General features: G+C 50.3%; 1 protein-coding gene across 1 annotated transcript in view; it reads right to left on the bottom strand.

Annotated features, from left to right (window-relative positions):
* Positions 1–831: 831 nt before the first annotated feature.
* ITPKB (inositol-trisphosphate 3-kinase B) overlaps positions 832–16,224 on the bottom strand; it is a 68,165-nt gene continuing 52,772 nt past the window's right edge. Inside the window, 6 exon segments of the mRNA XM_032682062.1 lie at positions 832–3,163; positions 3,165–3,233; positions 5,890–5,961; positions 7,445–7,546; positions 12,781–12,985; positions 15,997–16,210. Of these exon segments, the coding sequence (XP_032537953.1) occupies positions 3,017–3,163; positions 3,165–3,233; positions 5,890–5,961; positions 7,445–7,546; positions 12,781–12,985; positions 15,997–16,210 (809 nt within the window). The 3' untranslated portion in view covers positions 832–3,016.

Raw genomic sequence — 16,224 nt, 5'->3', positions numbered from 1 at the left:
GCCTTATTTCATTTATATTGCCAGCTCTACCTCCTAGAAACAGGAGGTTTCTAGTCTTCAAGCAAATTCTATGCTGGGTTTCTCCTGCAGTTTGTTTTAGGGGAGCCACGGTAAGCCAGGACTGGTCCCCAGGCCGTGCTGCTCCTGGGGGTCTGGGCATTAAATCCGGCTTTCCTGGGGGGCAGCCCACCCACCTCCCTCAGTCAGGCTCCTGCTGTCCTGTGCTTGCAGAAACAACCAGAAGAGAATGGAGCTGCCTCCAGGCTCTACAACTTGATTCCTCCTTCAGTAAGAAACAATCTGTTTCTTTTTTTTGTGGCCTTTGGTCCAAGTGCTCCCTCTAGCCCTGCCCCCTGCGGCTGAGAGGGAGAGGAGGAGGGGAAGTGCTTGGCCGTGCAGGCAGCTCTGATGCTCCTGGGTGCTTTGGTATTCTCCGGTGCAGAAATCACAGGGTGGCACTTGGGAACCACTCAGTGGGACCCACAACACAGTGTTTGCAAAAAAACCTAAAAAAAAATTCCTGATGTTGAGGTGGCTTCAGCGGGCTTCCTGAAGAAGGGGGATGGAGAAATTCAGGCCCCTCCCAGGGTGCCCCCCACCGAGCTTGGGGCCCCCCCACAACCCCAAGTCTCGCCACAACCCCACAACCCCCTCCCCGCTCCCTGCAGTCAGTTCCTGTTTGTGAGGATCTGTCCCTAGTGCAGGGTCCTTCCCTACTCTTGCTTTTATGCAGCTGGAGGCCAATTTCCCCCCACAAATCATCATGACATGAAAGGTTGTTCCCAGGCTGCCGCAAGCTGTGCGGAGCAGACACAGACTGTACACCAGGGGAATGCTTCCCATATGCCTTTATTTGCAATGTTACAGGACTTTTTTACAGGCACTGTGCGTGGTGTTCCAGACGGTTTGGATTTTCTTCTGTATTTCCCAATGACTGAGAGGTGTGGTGGGAGCAGGGAGAATCCCTCACATCAACCATTCCAGCCTCCAGGAAGGCATAAGACATCTGAGAGGAACAATCCGCTTCTTCCGAAGCCACAAAGCAAGAACTCTGGTTTATAAACAGGTTAAAAAATAATGTACATATATAAGAGCAGCTCGAAGCTAAAGTACAGCGGTAAGTGGTACATAGCTATGCGTATCTGTTCACACCCTTTCTCCAAAGCTGGAAAAGGGATGGTTTAAAAACTAAAAACAGTTAAAAAAAAAAAAAGAGGGATTCCATGCATTAAATTTTAGTGTTTTGTGCAATTAAAATGGGATGAAAATAAATATAACTTAAAAAAACCCCAACCTTTTCCATGACACTAATGGAACAGAGGCAAGTCTATAAGGCACTTCCACATGGGCTATTCTAGAAAGCCTGGCAAGGAGCTAAAACAGTGCAACCATTTACAATGACATCCCATGAGCAAAAGACACCATGTCTGGTGAGATATGAACCCAGAAAACCTTAGGAAACTTCAGTCCTTGGGAAAGAGGCTGGGGCATAGCTGCAGATGGCTCGGCTGCCAACTCCTCCTCCTTTTTATTGCTGCTGGGAGATCTCCCCCACTGGGGGTGCCAGACCCACTGACCTGTGGCAGAGGGGCTCTGGAGCTCTGAAATGAGACAGTGGGTTTGGGGATGGAGCAGGTGAGGGATTTGTGGCTGTCAAGCTCCTGCACCACCTCCTGCACTGCAAACTCCTTCTGTCCTCAACTTGAGGGACTCCTGCCTTGCCCCACAGACTCCCCTCCCTGCCGTCCTCTCGATGGATGACCTTTAGCGAGCCAGCCCTGCCGCCGCTTAGTTCAAATGTTCCAGGAAGTTAAAAAATAGCCTCCGCCCTAAACAGGGAACTGGGTGTTTTTGCAGGATCAGGAGCGCAGAGGCCATCCACAGAGCCTGAGCAGGCTGGGAAGCCAGTGCAGTGGCAGTCAGCCAGCTCTGAGGAAAAAAGGGGAAGGCATGGGTATGCCTGACCCCAACTCTGCTTTGCCAAGCTCCTGGTGACTAACCCAGGAGATGCTTTGCTGCTGTAACCCTTTGTCTGCTGAAGATAAAAGTTATGGAGATGCTCCAGGTGTGAGGGTTGCCCTGGGCCACGTGTGGGCATTGGTGGCACGACCCCTACACACGTGCTCAGCTGCTGGCAAAAAAGAGTGATCAACCTGGATGGCTACTTTTGGTCTCATAGTAGTCCTTTATAAGCGATTTTTCCCAGCTAAGGAGGATTGCAGACCCTAGCTAATGTAGGCTGGAAGCAGCTGCTAGCAGGGGAGCTGAGGGTCTAGAGAGGATTCAAAGTGTTACCCACCAGGACAACCCTGTGTGGGGGATGTGGGTGGGAAGCACCTGGCCATAGCAAATACCTGTGCCCAGCTACAAGGCTCTGCAGCAGGAGAGAAACACTCGACCTTCAGTGCCACTCAAAAATAACTAAGCAACCTCTATGGGATGTCTACAACACAACCCCCCCCAAATGTGCCCTTCTAGCTGCTCTTAAGGACCTGGCACAGCAGGTTCTCTAGGCTGAAAGGTGCTGGCAAAGACAACTAACGAGATCCCACCCCAGTGTCCTTCACCATCTCCACACCTTGCTCACCACCTGGGCTGCTAGAAGGTCCTGGCATGGCCACCAAGTGTTTTCAGGATGAAGCTACCGATCCCAGTGCAGGGAGAGGCTCCTTCCTCAGCCAGCCCTCTTAAAATCAGGCTGCGCAAGAGACCAAAGCACGACAGGCAAAGCATGCGCTTGCCTGAGCAACCCCTCCGGGCTGCTCCCACTGACTCTGCAAAGGCAAGGTTTCAAGTTCAGCTTTTGTTCTGGCAGGTTAGCTCTCTATTTACAAGGAGAGGGGGGAAAACAAAAAACCAACCAAGACAACCTAAGAAACCACAACAAAAACACATTAAATAGGGAGAGTATAGCTTTCAAATGGGAAGGGCAAGGACTGGAAAGTGTCTTGTAGTGCAGTTCAGAAGAGTCAGTCGGGGGCAGGCTGGGGGTAGTGGCAGAGTTGGACGTGTGGCTTTAATGCAAGTCTTCGTTCTGGGACAACTCTGTCAGGATCTGAATGAGGTTGTCCAGTCCCCAGAGGTAGCCGTCCTCTCTGTTCCCTTCCACCCAGGGCACGTTGTGCTGGAGAACTTGACCCTCCGGCAGTGGGGTGGTTTTCCCCAAAGTCAATCATCCAGACTTTGGCCTGTTCCTGCTTGTCGTGAATGAAGAGGAGGGAGCTCCCAATTACCTGCGGAGAGAGGAGATGAATTAGTGGTGCTTCTGTTGCTCATTCTCAGACAGCTTTGGGGCTTTCAGATGCCTTATCTCAGCTGCACTTACAAGAGATCTGCTCCAGTTTTGCATGAGCAAAAGCAAGCTCTGGTGCTGCTGGTTGTGTTTGCACATGCAAATTGGGCATTTGGACAAGCTGATTACTCATACAATGTCAGGCCTTAGCAAAAGATCAGAAAAACATAGGTATGAAAGACAGAGATGTTATTTTGGAAACTGAGCCAAAGTCCCCTAGGAAGGAATGAGATGAATTGTCTCAGCCTTCAGAAGGGAATTTTTTCCAAAGCTGGTTCTTTGTGATTACCTGTGCTGTTCACTCTCCAGCCCTGCAGACATGACTGCAGGGATGGGGATGCTCCAAGTACAAGTTCCTTGCAACATGTTGTCTCTATTCAATTATACTCAGATTCCCCCTAGAATATCCTCCTGGCTTTCACAGCACTCTGGGGGTGTAGGGTACAGAGCTGCATGCACAGAGATTTCCTTTTCCCTGACTGCACTCAGCTTCGTCTGCTTTGAAGGACTCTTTCACATCCTGATCAGCCTTTGGGAATCCTGCAGCAACTGTTGGCCTGGGCAACTGGGGGAAGCCCACAGGGGCATTTGGGCTCTGACAGCAGAAGTCTCAAGACCTAATGCGGTGGGACAAGACCCCACGAAGCCATGATCACCAGCCATGGAGCAGAGAGATGATCAGCAGGTGGGTACCTCCAGCTCAGGACCCTGACCCATCCCGGCTCACAGTCCCAGTCAGGCTGACACGCAGCAGCAGCTCTGCTGTGGCTTCCCAAAGCTTAAGAAACATGTATCAGTATCAGGCCAGTCACCTTTGTGCTTATGCAGAATCTGCTCCTCCAGTCAAAAGATTTTAGCAGGGGCTTCTACAGAAAGCACCAAAAGATGTACTCAGAGCTGTCCCAAATGGAGACTGCTTCCCAAATTCTCTCTGGTGTGCATGAATTGGTGGAGTACAAACTCACTTGCCCTTGTATCACAAATAGGGACCTTGGTGACAGGAGTGAAAGGAGAGTAGCAGAGGTAATGCAGTGAACTGAGAGCCACAAGTGTCCCATATGTACGTGGAGGAGAATCCAGTTGCTGTCAGCCCTCCACAACAGCAGCACTAAACATTACTCGGGACTCCCACATTCATGCTATCAGCAGGGTTTAGCTTGAGGTTTGCCTTTAGACAAGGGTTTTGAATGGGAAGTATGTACTGTTTGCAAAAGCTGTTATGAATTTACATTTTTGAGGAGGCTTTTTCCTGCAGTGCATTGGGAAAACAGCCAAGGTCCAGAGTTATGTATTATTTCTGAGAAATGCTTACCTACAGCTCTCTTCCTTCTAAGCCTCTTTCTTGGCCAGGAAGAAAGCATTTTAATTTTAAAGAAGAGCCTTTTGCTGATGTTCTTTGCTTGCCTGTCCTGGCTGCCAAATTGTCCTGCAGGTCCTCAGAGGAGCCCTGCGCAGCAAGGGCCCCATGAAGGGACACACAGAGCATGGCAGGCCTTCTGCTGTGCTTCATCTTGATGCAGGATGGAAAGTCAAAGCTGCTGCTTTTTAATTTTTAAGGAGTGGAAACTCCTTTCAAAACCTCCTTTGAAAGGCTGCTTTGTTTCTGTGTTTTCAAATGAAACCCTGGCACTCGGTTTCAGGGAGCATTTTGTTTCCTGTGTTGAACTGACCTGAAACCCTCAGTTTTGACATTTCCCTTCCTATTGCCTTACAGGCACTGCCATCAGGAGGCATGGCCCCATCTGCCTCCAGCTCCCAGCAGGACTCTCTGTGTGTGGCCAGAGCCGAGGTGGCTCATGTGGCTCTGGCTGAGGGACACTGGGCTCTTAGAGCTGTGGCTTCTGAGTGCTGTGAGTCAAAGGCTCCTATGAAGGTCCTTTGCCCATAGACAAGACGTGACAACACGTGCTCTCATGTTTTCTTAGGTAGATGGAATAGCAAATATTCTTCACCAATGCTAAATCAATGAAGTTTTTTCATTAAATTGTTGAGCATTTCAGTTCCTGAAATGGCCAAAAAAAGTGGCATTTCATCTTTGTTTTCCCATCAGAACTGAATTTTCACTGTGGAAAAATCTGATATCATGGACAGTCATTTCTGTAGGAAAATCCTTCCAAAGGAAGAGTTCTTACTGTGGTGCCCCAACCAGCTCATGAAAGCCAGGCTTGGGATAGCTGCAATTTATGGCTATGTCGAAGGCCTGTTTGATCACATGGAGCAACTGGCAGCCAAATGATACCTGAGGCACATTGAAACAGGAGGCATATTTATCTCCAGGAAACCCCTATGCTTTTACACTAGGGATTTTTCCCTGTCATGTAAATCCATAAGCAGCCTGAGTTCCTCCTAGATAGCTTTTAATCTGTATGAACATTGGTTTTCAGTAGATTTGAGCTCATGTCAAATGCATAAACATTGTATCTGTCATCATCTGTATTGCACATAAGTATTAGATAAACAGGGCTATGAAAATATGGATATAAGAATGAATTCAAAATTACAGATATTACAGCCTCTGACTTTGACTTCTCTCCTTGCACAAGCTGAGATTAAACAGTTTGCATTTCTAGGCAGATCTGTCTAAACAAGAGTATTACCTCATGGCACTTGAAGAATGGGGATGTCTCCAGGGTAGCGCGGATACCCTTCAACCGGTTAAGGTAACTGTTCTGGAATTACAAAAAACAAAACAAACCAAGACGTCAGTGCTGACGAAACCTACATAAAAACTGCTGCATGGGGCAGCCAGGAAAGTCACCCCTCTTCCCAGTATCATCTCCATGATACTACGTTTGTATGGAGAGAGGCCAAGGGTGTTCTTCAGCCGCCCTGCACTCAGCATCCTCCCACAGACCTGTCCCCTCAGAGGGTATCCCCTTCTTTTGTGATCCACTTATCTTTTTGGCTTCTACAGTATCCTGTGCCTTCCAAAACTTAGTGAAAGCATTGCTTTTGCTGAAACAGTGCTTTCTGCAGACTCTCCCCACTGCATCCATGGTGCTCCCCAGGAGGGAACAGCTAATTCAGCTGTCACTGCTGTGTATGCACAGCCAGGCTGTTTTTTCTCTCCTTGCACCCCTTTAATAAGTCTTCACCTCATCTGTCATTTTATCATTCAGTCAGTCAAACACCATAAGACACTTCTGTAACTCCATATCAGCACTTCTGCAGAGTTGGTCCCATAGGCAGAAGGGCTTTCACACGAGTCAACACACAGGTCAAGATCCATGAGTCTGAGTACCCTGGCAAATTGCTGGAAGGCACTAAATGTTTTCAGGGGGCCCCACTGGTAATTTGATTTTGGGATTTATTTAGAAGGACTAAGCACAAGAGCACACACACAGCAGGTATGTGGGCACTGTAACACACCTGCAAGCACAGATGTGGGGATCACCGTATTAAAATGCTTTGGCCAAGGAGCCCCATCCAGAGCCACAGCATGATGGTGTGAGTGTGCTCCAAGCTCTCTGGGGATAAAATACAGCCAGGCAATTTCATTTTCAGATCCAGGAATAATCCCAGGGTAACCCTCGTCAAAGTGAACATGCTGGTTTGAAGGAGGTAGTGCCAAGGGCCACTCCAGTTCAAGCCTTGCCTTTGGAGACTTATACAGTACAGCTTAAAATGGGAGTGCTTTGTCAAACAGGATATTTGACACAGTGGTGTAAATTGTTTACAGCTACATCTCTTATTCTCCTGGCAACATAGGGAAACTTGGAAAATGCTGACGGCGGCTTGCCCATGTGAAGGGTGCCTGGCGCAGGGCCACCCTTCTGCGAGACCAAGCACAGGGCATTATGCCAGGCTGGGAGCCCCTGCCATTGCACACTGGGGTAAGGAATGGGCTTGGAGGTGGCCATCAGACCCACGGAGGAGGGGCAGAACATGGCTGTGACTCCACAGTGGGTTTTGGAAGCCAACTCTTGACTATCATCAGCAGACTCTGACCTGTCTCAAGCAGTGCTGTTGCAGCCAACATGTCCCTTGCCAGCTTTCCCCTCACCTCTGCACTTGGATAGTCTTTCTCTTCGCTATTTCTCAGGCTTTTTTAAGAGAAATTGCTCAGGCTTCAGCCCTGCAGGGCAGGGAGCTGAGGCCAGCCTCCGAAGGAGAAGCCCTCTCCAGGGAGTCCTCCCGGCATCCCCCACTCACCAACACGTTCCTGTTCCCTCTGGTGAACTCCCTGAAGGCTTCCATGACTTGTTCCTTTGTCCGTGTCTTCTTGAAGTCCCGGTTCACAGTGCCGTCCTCTTTCTGGAAAAGACAGGAGAATGGTGAGTGGGATGGGGAGGGAGGGAGTTGGGCAGGACTAGGTGTTTCAGCAGCCATGCATATTCCTGAGTAGGATGCAACCATCATTTTTGGCAGCTGGAGGATCTGTCTGTGGAGCAGGGGTGAGCAGAGGCAGCAGCTCTCTGCCTTGAACATCCCAAACTATGCCACAGCCCCCATGCATTGACCTCTAATACAAACAGCAGCTCTCTATCATTACGCACTTGCCAAGGTCACTGGCAATGTGGCCAAGCTCCCCCTCATGGACCTGGTGCTCACTGCCAGCACAGGCTGGAGACTACCTGTTTCTGAGGTTTCTGGCCCAAATAGCTTCCCATCACTGCTGTGGCTGAGTGCAGGTGCTGACACCAGCCTTGGGCTGCCTCACTGGCTCGGGTAGGACAGCAAAGCACGATCACAACAGGACAAAAATGAGTGTGGATGGAGACATTCAGGAGAGGCACAAAATGTGAAGTCCTTCATGGACTGCTGGTCAGCAAAGAGATGAAGGCAAGAAGCAAGTCCCATGGCTGTCTGGTTTAACTAGTCCTTTGATAGTCCATGGATTGCAAATCTTCAAAGGCAGCAGCCTGGTACTGAGATGCAGCGAGCAGCTTTTTGCTCTCCTCCTCTATTTCCCAGAGGCACATCTGTCCTGACCTGCCATGGGTTGGCATGGCTTGGTCCACTGCAGGGATGACACTCAGCCCTGACCCAGCAGTTCCTGTCTGAACCTCTGGGCAGCTTTGTAGGTCTCTCCCCATTTCCCTGATCTTCCTGGGCTCTGATTTTTACATCAGCACATTTCATTGTCTGGAGGGGCTGCGGGATAGGCAGGCAGATCCCGCTTCCTGGATACAGGGGCTATTTTAAAACCACACATGCTTCTGCTCATAGCTCCATTGCAGAGCTCCATCCCACTGCTCCGGACAGCTTGTTTGCACACAATAGATGAAGGATAGGGGCCAAAAAGACATCCTGTGGGCTGGGGAAGATGAAGTAAGGATGAAGACAGCAGAGCAGACCTGGGGGAGGAAGAAGGTACAATGAATCACCTGCCCTGGAGATTCGAGACCCACCCAGCAAAATGCCCTGGGATGGGGCAATGTACATCCCCCTGGACAGAGGGCTGGCTGTCAGCATGGTGAACAGTCCAGCTTGGGGGAAAGCTCTCCACTCAGGCTGTGGAGAGCTGGGCAAGACAAGCCCAGCACCAAACCAACACATGGGATGAAACACACAGCACACTTAAGCTTCTAACTTGTGTTTTGTGCAAGTGTTAACAAAGGTGATAACAAAAGCAACGTATTAAAAGAAAAACTCCAGGAAAAACTTGCACAGATGCAACCAATGCAACCAGCTTCAAACCACCCCGGACCCAGAGCCTGACCACCATGCTGTCACAGGGCATAAAAGCAAGGCTAATGGCTGGCAGAGCATGTATTGGCAGTGCCCAGAGAGACTCCCTGCTGCAACAGCCCTCCTAACAATGGGCCAGACAGAGCCAGGCTCCCTACTTTCAGCTGTGTCTCTGCAGCAGCATGGGCAGGAAGCCTTCACCCAACTTTCCCAAGACAGGCAGCTCACAAGCCCCATCCAAGGCTGGACACAGTGTGGCCAATGGTGACATGTGTGCGATGTACAGGGGAAGGGCACCAGGCCGCTTTATGTCCCTCACGTGAGCCCTGATGTGGCAGCTGAGAAACCAATCCACCCTCTCCCAGGTGGGACGATCGATATCAATCTGGAGAAGTGCCACAGCACTCATTTCACATATAAAGAGCACAACTTTCCACAAAGCATCCAAGAAAGGAGCTGGACTTCTAAGTGCTCCTAAAAATAAATGAAAATCACAGATGGTCTTTCAGATAAGGCAGTCTCAGCTTCAGGAAAGCCAAACAGCCTATCCGCAGTGCTGCTCCCATCATTACACGCCTCCCGTGGTTTCCTTGCCCAGCCAGACGTTCTGCCATGAGGCTGACAACTGCTGTAACATTTACAGGTGCCTGAGCCCGAGGGGCTGGCTTCCATGCAGGAGAAATGTGAGGGGGGCTGATAAGGACTATTGCAACCTCCGCCCCATCAGTGATTCCAGTTCACTCTGGCGTCCCCCAGGCAGGGTCCGGGTCAGCCAGATCTCCCTCCAGCACTGTGTCTGACCTCGGATGGGGCTTGCAAGCTGCCGTGTCTTGGGAAAGTCAGGTGAAGGCTCTCGGGCTGGCTTTGGGACCCTGCAGACATTCCAGCCCTGGGGAATCCATCCCACCGGTGGCCTTACTGCAGGCAGTGTGAGTGATGCTCAGACCAGATCAGGAGCTCAGAAGTGTCACTTTTGCAATGAGCTCCAACAAACTTCCAACTGGGTCACCAGGGATCACTTGTATACTTTTAGCATGGAAATTTTATTAATAGCTACTGTTTCCAACAGTTTCAAGCTACGCCAGAAAGTTAGATGAGTGTCATTATCTCCTTTAGCAGAGGAAAATTTCCATTTTAAAGAGGAAAAACTAGATCCTCAAGGCCATCTGGAAAGGGAGAGCTCAGCCAGGAAAGGGTTTCCATTCTTCTTCCCAGCCCTGAGCTGCCTGTTCACCTTACCTGTCCATGCTATCCCAAAGGCTACCACCATTCCTCTCCTTCCCTGTGACCCCTTCCAGCCCTTGTGCCCAGGGCCAAATCCTGTCCTTCCCTTCCACTTCAAGGTACTCTCCTTTACCGGCCTCCAGCCATGAGCAAGGGGCAGGGCAGATTCACTCCTGCTCTTCCCAGGGAAGCATCCTCAGCAGGAAATATAACATGGAGAGACAGCCAGGGCACCAAAGGCACTTTCCTTAACGCAAGGACTCAATCTCAGAAATAGGGCAAACAACAGGGATACAGCACAGCCAGCTCTACAGCCCTGTTGGAAAAAAAAGCCAGCCGTGAAACAGCGTGAACTGCTAATGCTTTAGCTTAGGGGAAAATAACCCAGAAGCTGAGGGATTTAAGGAGAATTACAGTAATTAGAGCCTTGATCAAATTAGTCAGCCCTAGCAGCAGCAGCAGGAATACTGCTGGAGGCCAGTACTTCTCAATATTTTTCAATTAAAGGGCTGCTTCAACACTTTGAAAAAAATCCACTGCTCAGATTGGGCAGCAACTCACGGCAGCTAAAACAGAGGTGGAAACCTCACCACTCTGTTATGTATTTTATTTCCCTCTACAGTAGTTTTTTCTTCTGTGGGAATATGATTTGGGTTTTTTATACGTTTTTCATTTCAGGTGGTTCACGTATGACCTGCTTCTGTTGTAAAGCCCCCTAAACTTCCCCAGATCACAGACTGAGAGGCCAAGACAAATCACAGCAACTGCTGGAGGCCAAGGATATATCATGTTGGACTATTAATAGACAGATATTTCTGATTATACAAAGAAAGCAGGGAGAAGAAACAGTGCATGGGAGCTTTGGTCCCGACTGGTTCAGTCCTTCTTTATACGGCCGCAGTTTTAAAATAAGCACCAGCAAAACATCAGCAGTGGGAACTAGGCAAAGGGTTGTCCTGACAGAGCAGCTCACAGTGTATTAATGGACACTCATGGCAGAAAAGGGTCTTTGGAGAGCTGGGGAGATCAGGGAAGAGCTGTGTGAGCAGGCAAGTGACCCAATGTAGGCACTGCAGAAAACTGTTGTGGGGGAGCACAACTGGCAGCACCCCAGGCAGAGGCATGGGATGGACAGGAGTGCCTCACATTGCTTGACAGGAAACTCTTGAAAGGGGCTCAGCCCCAGGGGTGCTCCTCGGGTCTCTGAGAATGGCTGAGTTAGAGCTAAATGCACTGTCCTCTGCTGGCCACTGAAAGAGCTAAATGAAGGGGGTGCCCTCCTCCCTGTGTGCAATATGCACAGAGGAGGTGACAACTCCCTGTCCACCAGCGGTTTGGAATATGGGTAATAGGAAGTAGCAGCTCTGAGTGACCCACTCCTGCTGATCAGCTTTTAAATCCATGGTCTAATACCTGCATTTGTTTGCTATTTGGTGAAGTGAAACACTACCAAGAAAGTCCAAAAAATCTGGTTTCAGGGCTTTACTAGGGAATGGCTTAATTTGTTTTAATTCTATCATTTTGACACTGCTATCTCCAAGCAGGAGAGGTGCAGGAGTTTAAGGCCACAGAGACCCAGATGGGCACTCTGGGACAATCCTCTACAAGTCAGAGAGGAGAAAAACTATCTGTGATCAAGAAACTTCTCTAACCAAGATACATGTAGAAATTGGGCTGTTGCTTCCACTAAGAGCAAGTGGCTGCCCGGAGCTACCACCTGGGCCCTCAGCAGCAGCCCAAGCCTGAATTACCGCACACACAACTTGACTGAGCTCCTCTTGGCTGCCAAGCCAATGCCATGCCCAGGCATGCAATGAAACCCTTGGCTCAAGTGTGATATTACCTTTAATTCATGTTGGCTGGCTATCAGAAGGCATATGCCATTGCTAATGTTCATGCAAGTAGTATCACTAATGCAACTGCTCTGCGGTTACAGACCTAACTCTGTTCAAGTGCCATTCCAGACACCTCTTTCACTGCAAAGCCTGCTCACCAGGAGAAAATCTCCTGGGCTAGCTCATCTAATAGGAACACAAAAGCATCCCATCAGGAATCTCCAGAAATGCGAGCACTGCTCTGAGCAAGCACAGCCAGCAGGTTACATGTGTGTGCAGGTGCTGACAGAAAGTGCTGCTGCGTGTGTTCGCCCCATTTCAGAGGGCTCAGTTGCTGAATTCTTCTGGTCAGGCGTGTAAATACACCCTCCTTACTGACTGTGGCTAAGCTCACAGCTCCAACCGCAGACCGGCACATGTTCAAGCTGGGATTTGGATTAATGGCTCAGCCGAGTGGCACAGTAGTATTAAATGCAAACAACTAATTTGAGTCTTCAAGTTGGAGGATGGCACTTTGCATTTTGCAGTTAGGGAAATCAAGCAAGCAGCTGATTTAATGAGATTATGACTAAAACTGTCCTCTTGCATGGATGCCCTGAGCTCAACTGTAAGCTCACAAGAGCAGCACTGCCCCAGGCGAGGTGCCTGGGTGGTAGTTTGGCTGCAGACACTGGGCGTGTCCAGATGTGACACAGTCTTGCCACCAGCACGCTGAGTGTGTACCTCTGTGAGTGAGTTTGGTTAGTGAGCACTCCCAGCAGCTGATGCCCCTGCTCTGCACAACTGGAGCAGACTCACCTTTATCCCCTCGATCCTAAAGCCCAGCGTGGCAGTCGAGCTGATGGTCTCCCTCCACTGCATGTAGCGGGGCTTGGTTACTGCCCGCAGCACGTTCTCCTCCTCTGTAGGGGCATCAGGATCCACCTCAATCATCTTCTGGTACATGTCCTTCCTCAGGCTAGGCTTCTTCCGGGCCTTTATCAGCTCCTCCTCCAAGTACGTTCTGTAAGGAGCAGTGTGGGGGGGGGTGTATTAGCAGGGCCACACGAGGTGCCATATACCCACAGACAGCCCTTACCCCAGAAATCAGGCTTATCCAAGATAGCCAATCTCTAAGGAGTAGAGCAGCATAGGAAATAATGGAGCAAGCCTCATTGCAGGTGAATTGATCCTGATTTAATTATCACTCCATCATCAACACCTACTATCTTTTCAGTTCATCGAGGAACCACAACCAGTTTGGCAATAACAAGGGAAGTTTTTCTCACAGGTGCTCATGGCCTTGTTGCTGCCCCACTGGCAGCCTCCTGCTGCCACTCTTTGTCTGGGGGGGCCTGTTCCCCAACGCTCAGGAACCCTGAGCAGTGACTTGGCTGTGACAAACTAAATATGGGTTTCAAAATGTGCCCAGGAAATGGCCCACAAACTCTGGGACCCAGCTGAACTGAAGGCAAGAAGGAGGTTACCACGTCCCAGCCCTCAGCATTAGCTGCAGCTCTCTGTGAGGGTTGGCCATCGTGGGCCAAAGCCACTCCTGTGCCTCTCCTTTGCTTTTCCGTCCCCTCACTCTGTGCACCATGAGGGCTCAGCCTCACTGGCTGCTAAATGGGGTGTTTTCATGCAGGGCTGTTCCACTGATGATGATTTTGCCCAGTATAGGTCTGTTATAAGTGGACTATCTAGCAAAAGCTTTCTCTGCAAGATGGAGCAGAGGAAGGGATGCAGCCTTGGCCAGGTGCTTACCATCACCCCCAGACCAGGGGGTGCAGCTGGGATGGAGAAATGAGGGAAGGAGAATGGAAGGTGTAGAGGAGCGTGCCAAGACCTTGGTTTTGTGCATCCTTCAGAGGAGCACACTGGTGAAGTTCTGCACTCTGGCATGCAGAAAACTGTCATCCACAAAGTAATACTTCCTGCAGCAGTAATAAACCACTATGGAGTTCATCTGGTAGCTCCCAAACCTGCCCTGGCTCAGCCTGGCAAGCGTCCAGGCTCTCCTCAAACAATTCACCAAGTTGGGTGAGATGTCCCAGCAAAAGGACACAGGAATGACCCTGTCACCTCCTTCCCCCCAAATCCAAACTGCTCTACACTTCCCACTAGCCATGCCCAGCTCTGCACAGGGACAGTGCCCTCTGCCCATGTCCCTTGTGCCAAAATCCCAGCACTTCATGCTTGGTTCATCTCCAGAACCAAACAAAACACATGGGAAGGATTCTAGGCAGAGTATGTGGGACAATGTTCCTGTGTCCCCCACAGGCTTAGCAAGGGAAAATGGTGCCTTTACTTAGGGCAAGCACTGATCACTGAGCAGACATCTCCAGGGCATCAGTCCCTGTGAAAAATACTGCAGATGAAAGAAATTAAAGTCTTCAGCTGAGATCACCAAACCCATGATTTTGGGACACACGGAATAAAACAGCATAATAAAGCAGCACTCTGCTACAAGTGCTGGTCATGCTCCTCAGATTTCCTCCTGAGGAGAATGAGGGATCATCTAATTCTGTGGCTTGGTTCCCCTGTCACCTCAGGCTTGAACCATCACCAGGGCTTAAGAAAGAGAAAGTTTTGTTTAGGAGCAACTGGAGTAGGCTGCTGCATCCCAAAGCCAGGTTGGCAGAAAAAAACCCAAACCTGCATCTGCCTGGCTCAGATGACAGGTTTAATGGCCTTCAGGTTTAGATTATTTGCTCGGCCATAGGGATGCCCCACTCTATAGCATTAAACTCAATTCACCCTCCCTTACAAGCTCTTCCCACAGCACCATCTTATTTAAGGATGATGAGGCCCAGCACATGTGCCCCTTGCCTGTTCTGCTTGCCTGAGCTCCAAAACCACAGGTGCACAAATCACCCGGCCTGTGATCTGTTCGTGGGAGGCTTTCTTCCTCCCACAAACAGCTGCAGGAACACCTGGGCAGCATGACCAGCAGGTCTTCTTCTGGTGGCTGTTGTCTCTGGGTCCAGAGTGGGTCCTGTCTCCTTCCCACAGCAACATGGTATGTGCCAGCCAGGGCCACGTGGCTGCGCCGGGCCCCCTGCCCTTCTCTCCGCCCCTCGGGTGGAAAGTATTCCTCGCCTCTTCCCTGCCGACAGCCCAACACGCCAGTTCGAGTTTCACATCAGGAGTTCAGGAGGGAAAAAAAAGATTCCTCCCTCCCACAGAAAGCATCAGCTTTTCCAGCAGCGCAAGTGTCTCCACCACGTCTGGGCTGCATCTTCGCCAGCGAGGGGGGTCTCAACCCGCCCCGTCGCCAGCCTGCAGCAGATCCAGGGCCGAGTGGTGGCCTGAAGCTGCTCCAAAACTGGCAGCCACCTGGGGTCACTAATCCTGCTCACATTTGCTCTGGACACCCTTGTCAGCTGTGGCATCGCTCACTCAGAAGCTGCTGCTGGCCAAGTGGCTGCAGCCTGGGATCCTGGAGTATCTGTAGATGGTTCTCAAGGAGGACACGGGTAATGTTGCTCATCTGTTAGGAAACGTTTCAAGAGCTTTGCATGAAAGGCACTAAACTACTTAGCACACGCATTTTATCCCTCCAGTGCGCAAAGGAGGAAAGCGTGAGCAGACGGAAAGTTTCTCGCTCACTGAAGTTGTGCCATTCAAGTGCCATTTCACACCCCTGGAACCCTGGACAGGATCTCCCACACCTTTTGGTCCCTGACCCATGACTGTGTCCTCATGTGCAGAGAGAGGAAGGCTTCCATACTCCTAAAAGCTACTGTGCCATTCTGATATACCCAAACCCAAACAGAGTGCTGTCCCTTCCAACACACCAAACCACTTTCCCAGCATGCAAGACAGCCAACAAGTAGAGAAGGAAGGAGCCTGATGCGTCCTTCCCATACCCAGGCTTTCCCATGGCTCTCTCCCTCATGCTATTGGCTTAGCTTTTCCTGAAGACAGATGAGCCTGGTGTTCTTACCTGCATGTTTCAGGCAGTTTTACCCAGGAGATGCATTTGCTTTGGGTATCCCATCTTAAAACTCACATAACATCCCCAAAGCCACTCACCTGACCCCCATTTTGCAGTCCATAACACAGGGGCAGTCAAATTCAGCCAGCAGATCTTCCATCTGGTTGTATCGCTCCCCATCCTTGACAACGTCGCCGTGGTAGGCAGGAACATACGGCTTCAGGACATCGTTCATCAGGCGGTCGAGGCAGCGCTGCTCGGATTCACAGTGCTTCTTCAGGATCCTGCCGTTGGCCGCTGCCTTGAAACTACCTGAGAGTGACAAG

This window comes from Chiroxiphia lanceolata, chromosome 3 (assembly GCF_009829145.1).
Source record: "Chiroxiphia lanceolata isolate bChiLan1 chromosome 3, bChiLan1.pri, whole genome shotgun sequence".
Lineage (NCBI taxonomy): Eukaryota > Metazoa > Chordata > Aves > Passeriformes > Pipridae > Chiroxiphia > Chiroxiphia lanceolata.
The sequence above is the reverse complement of the archived record's forward strand: the minus strand, read 5'-3'. Positions and strand labels throughout refer to the sequence as shown.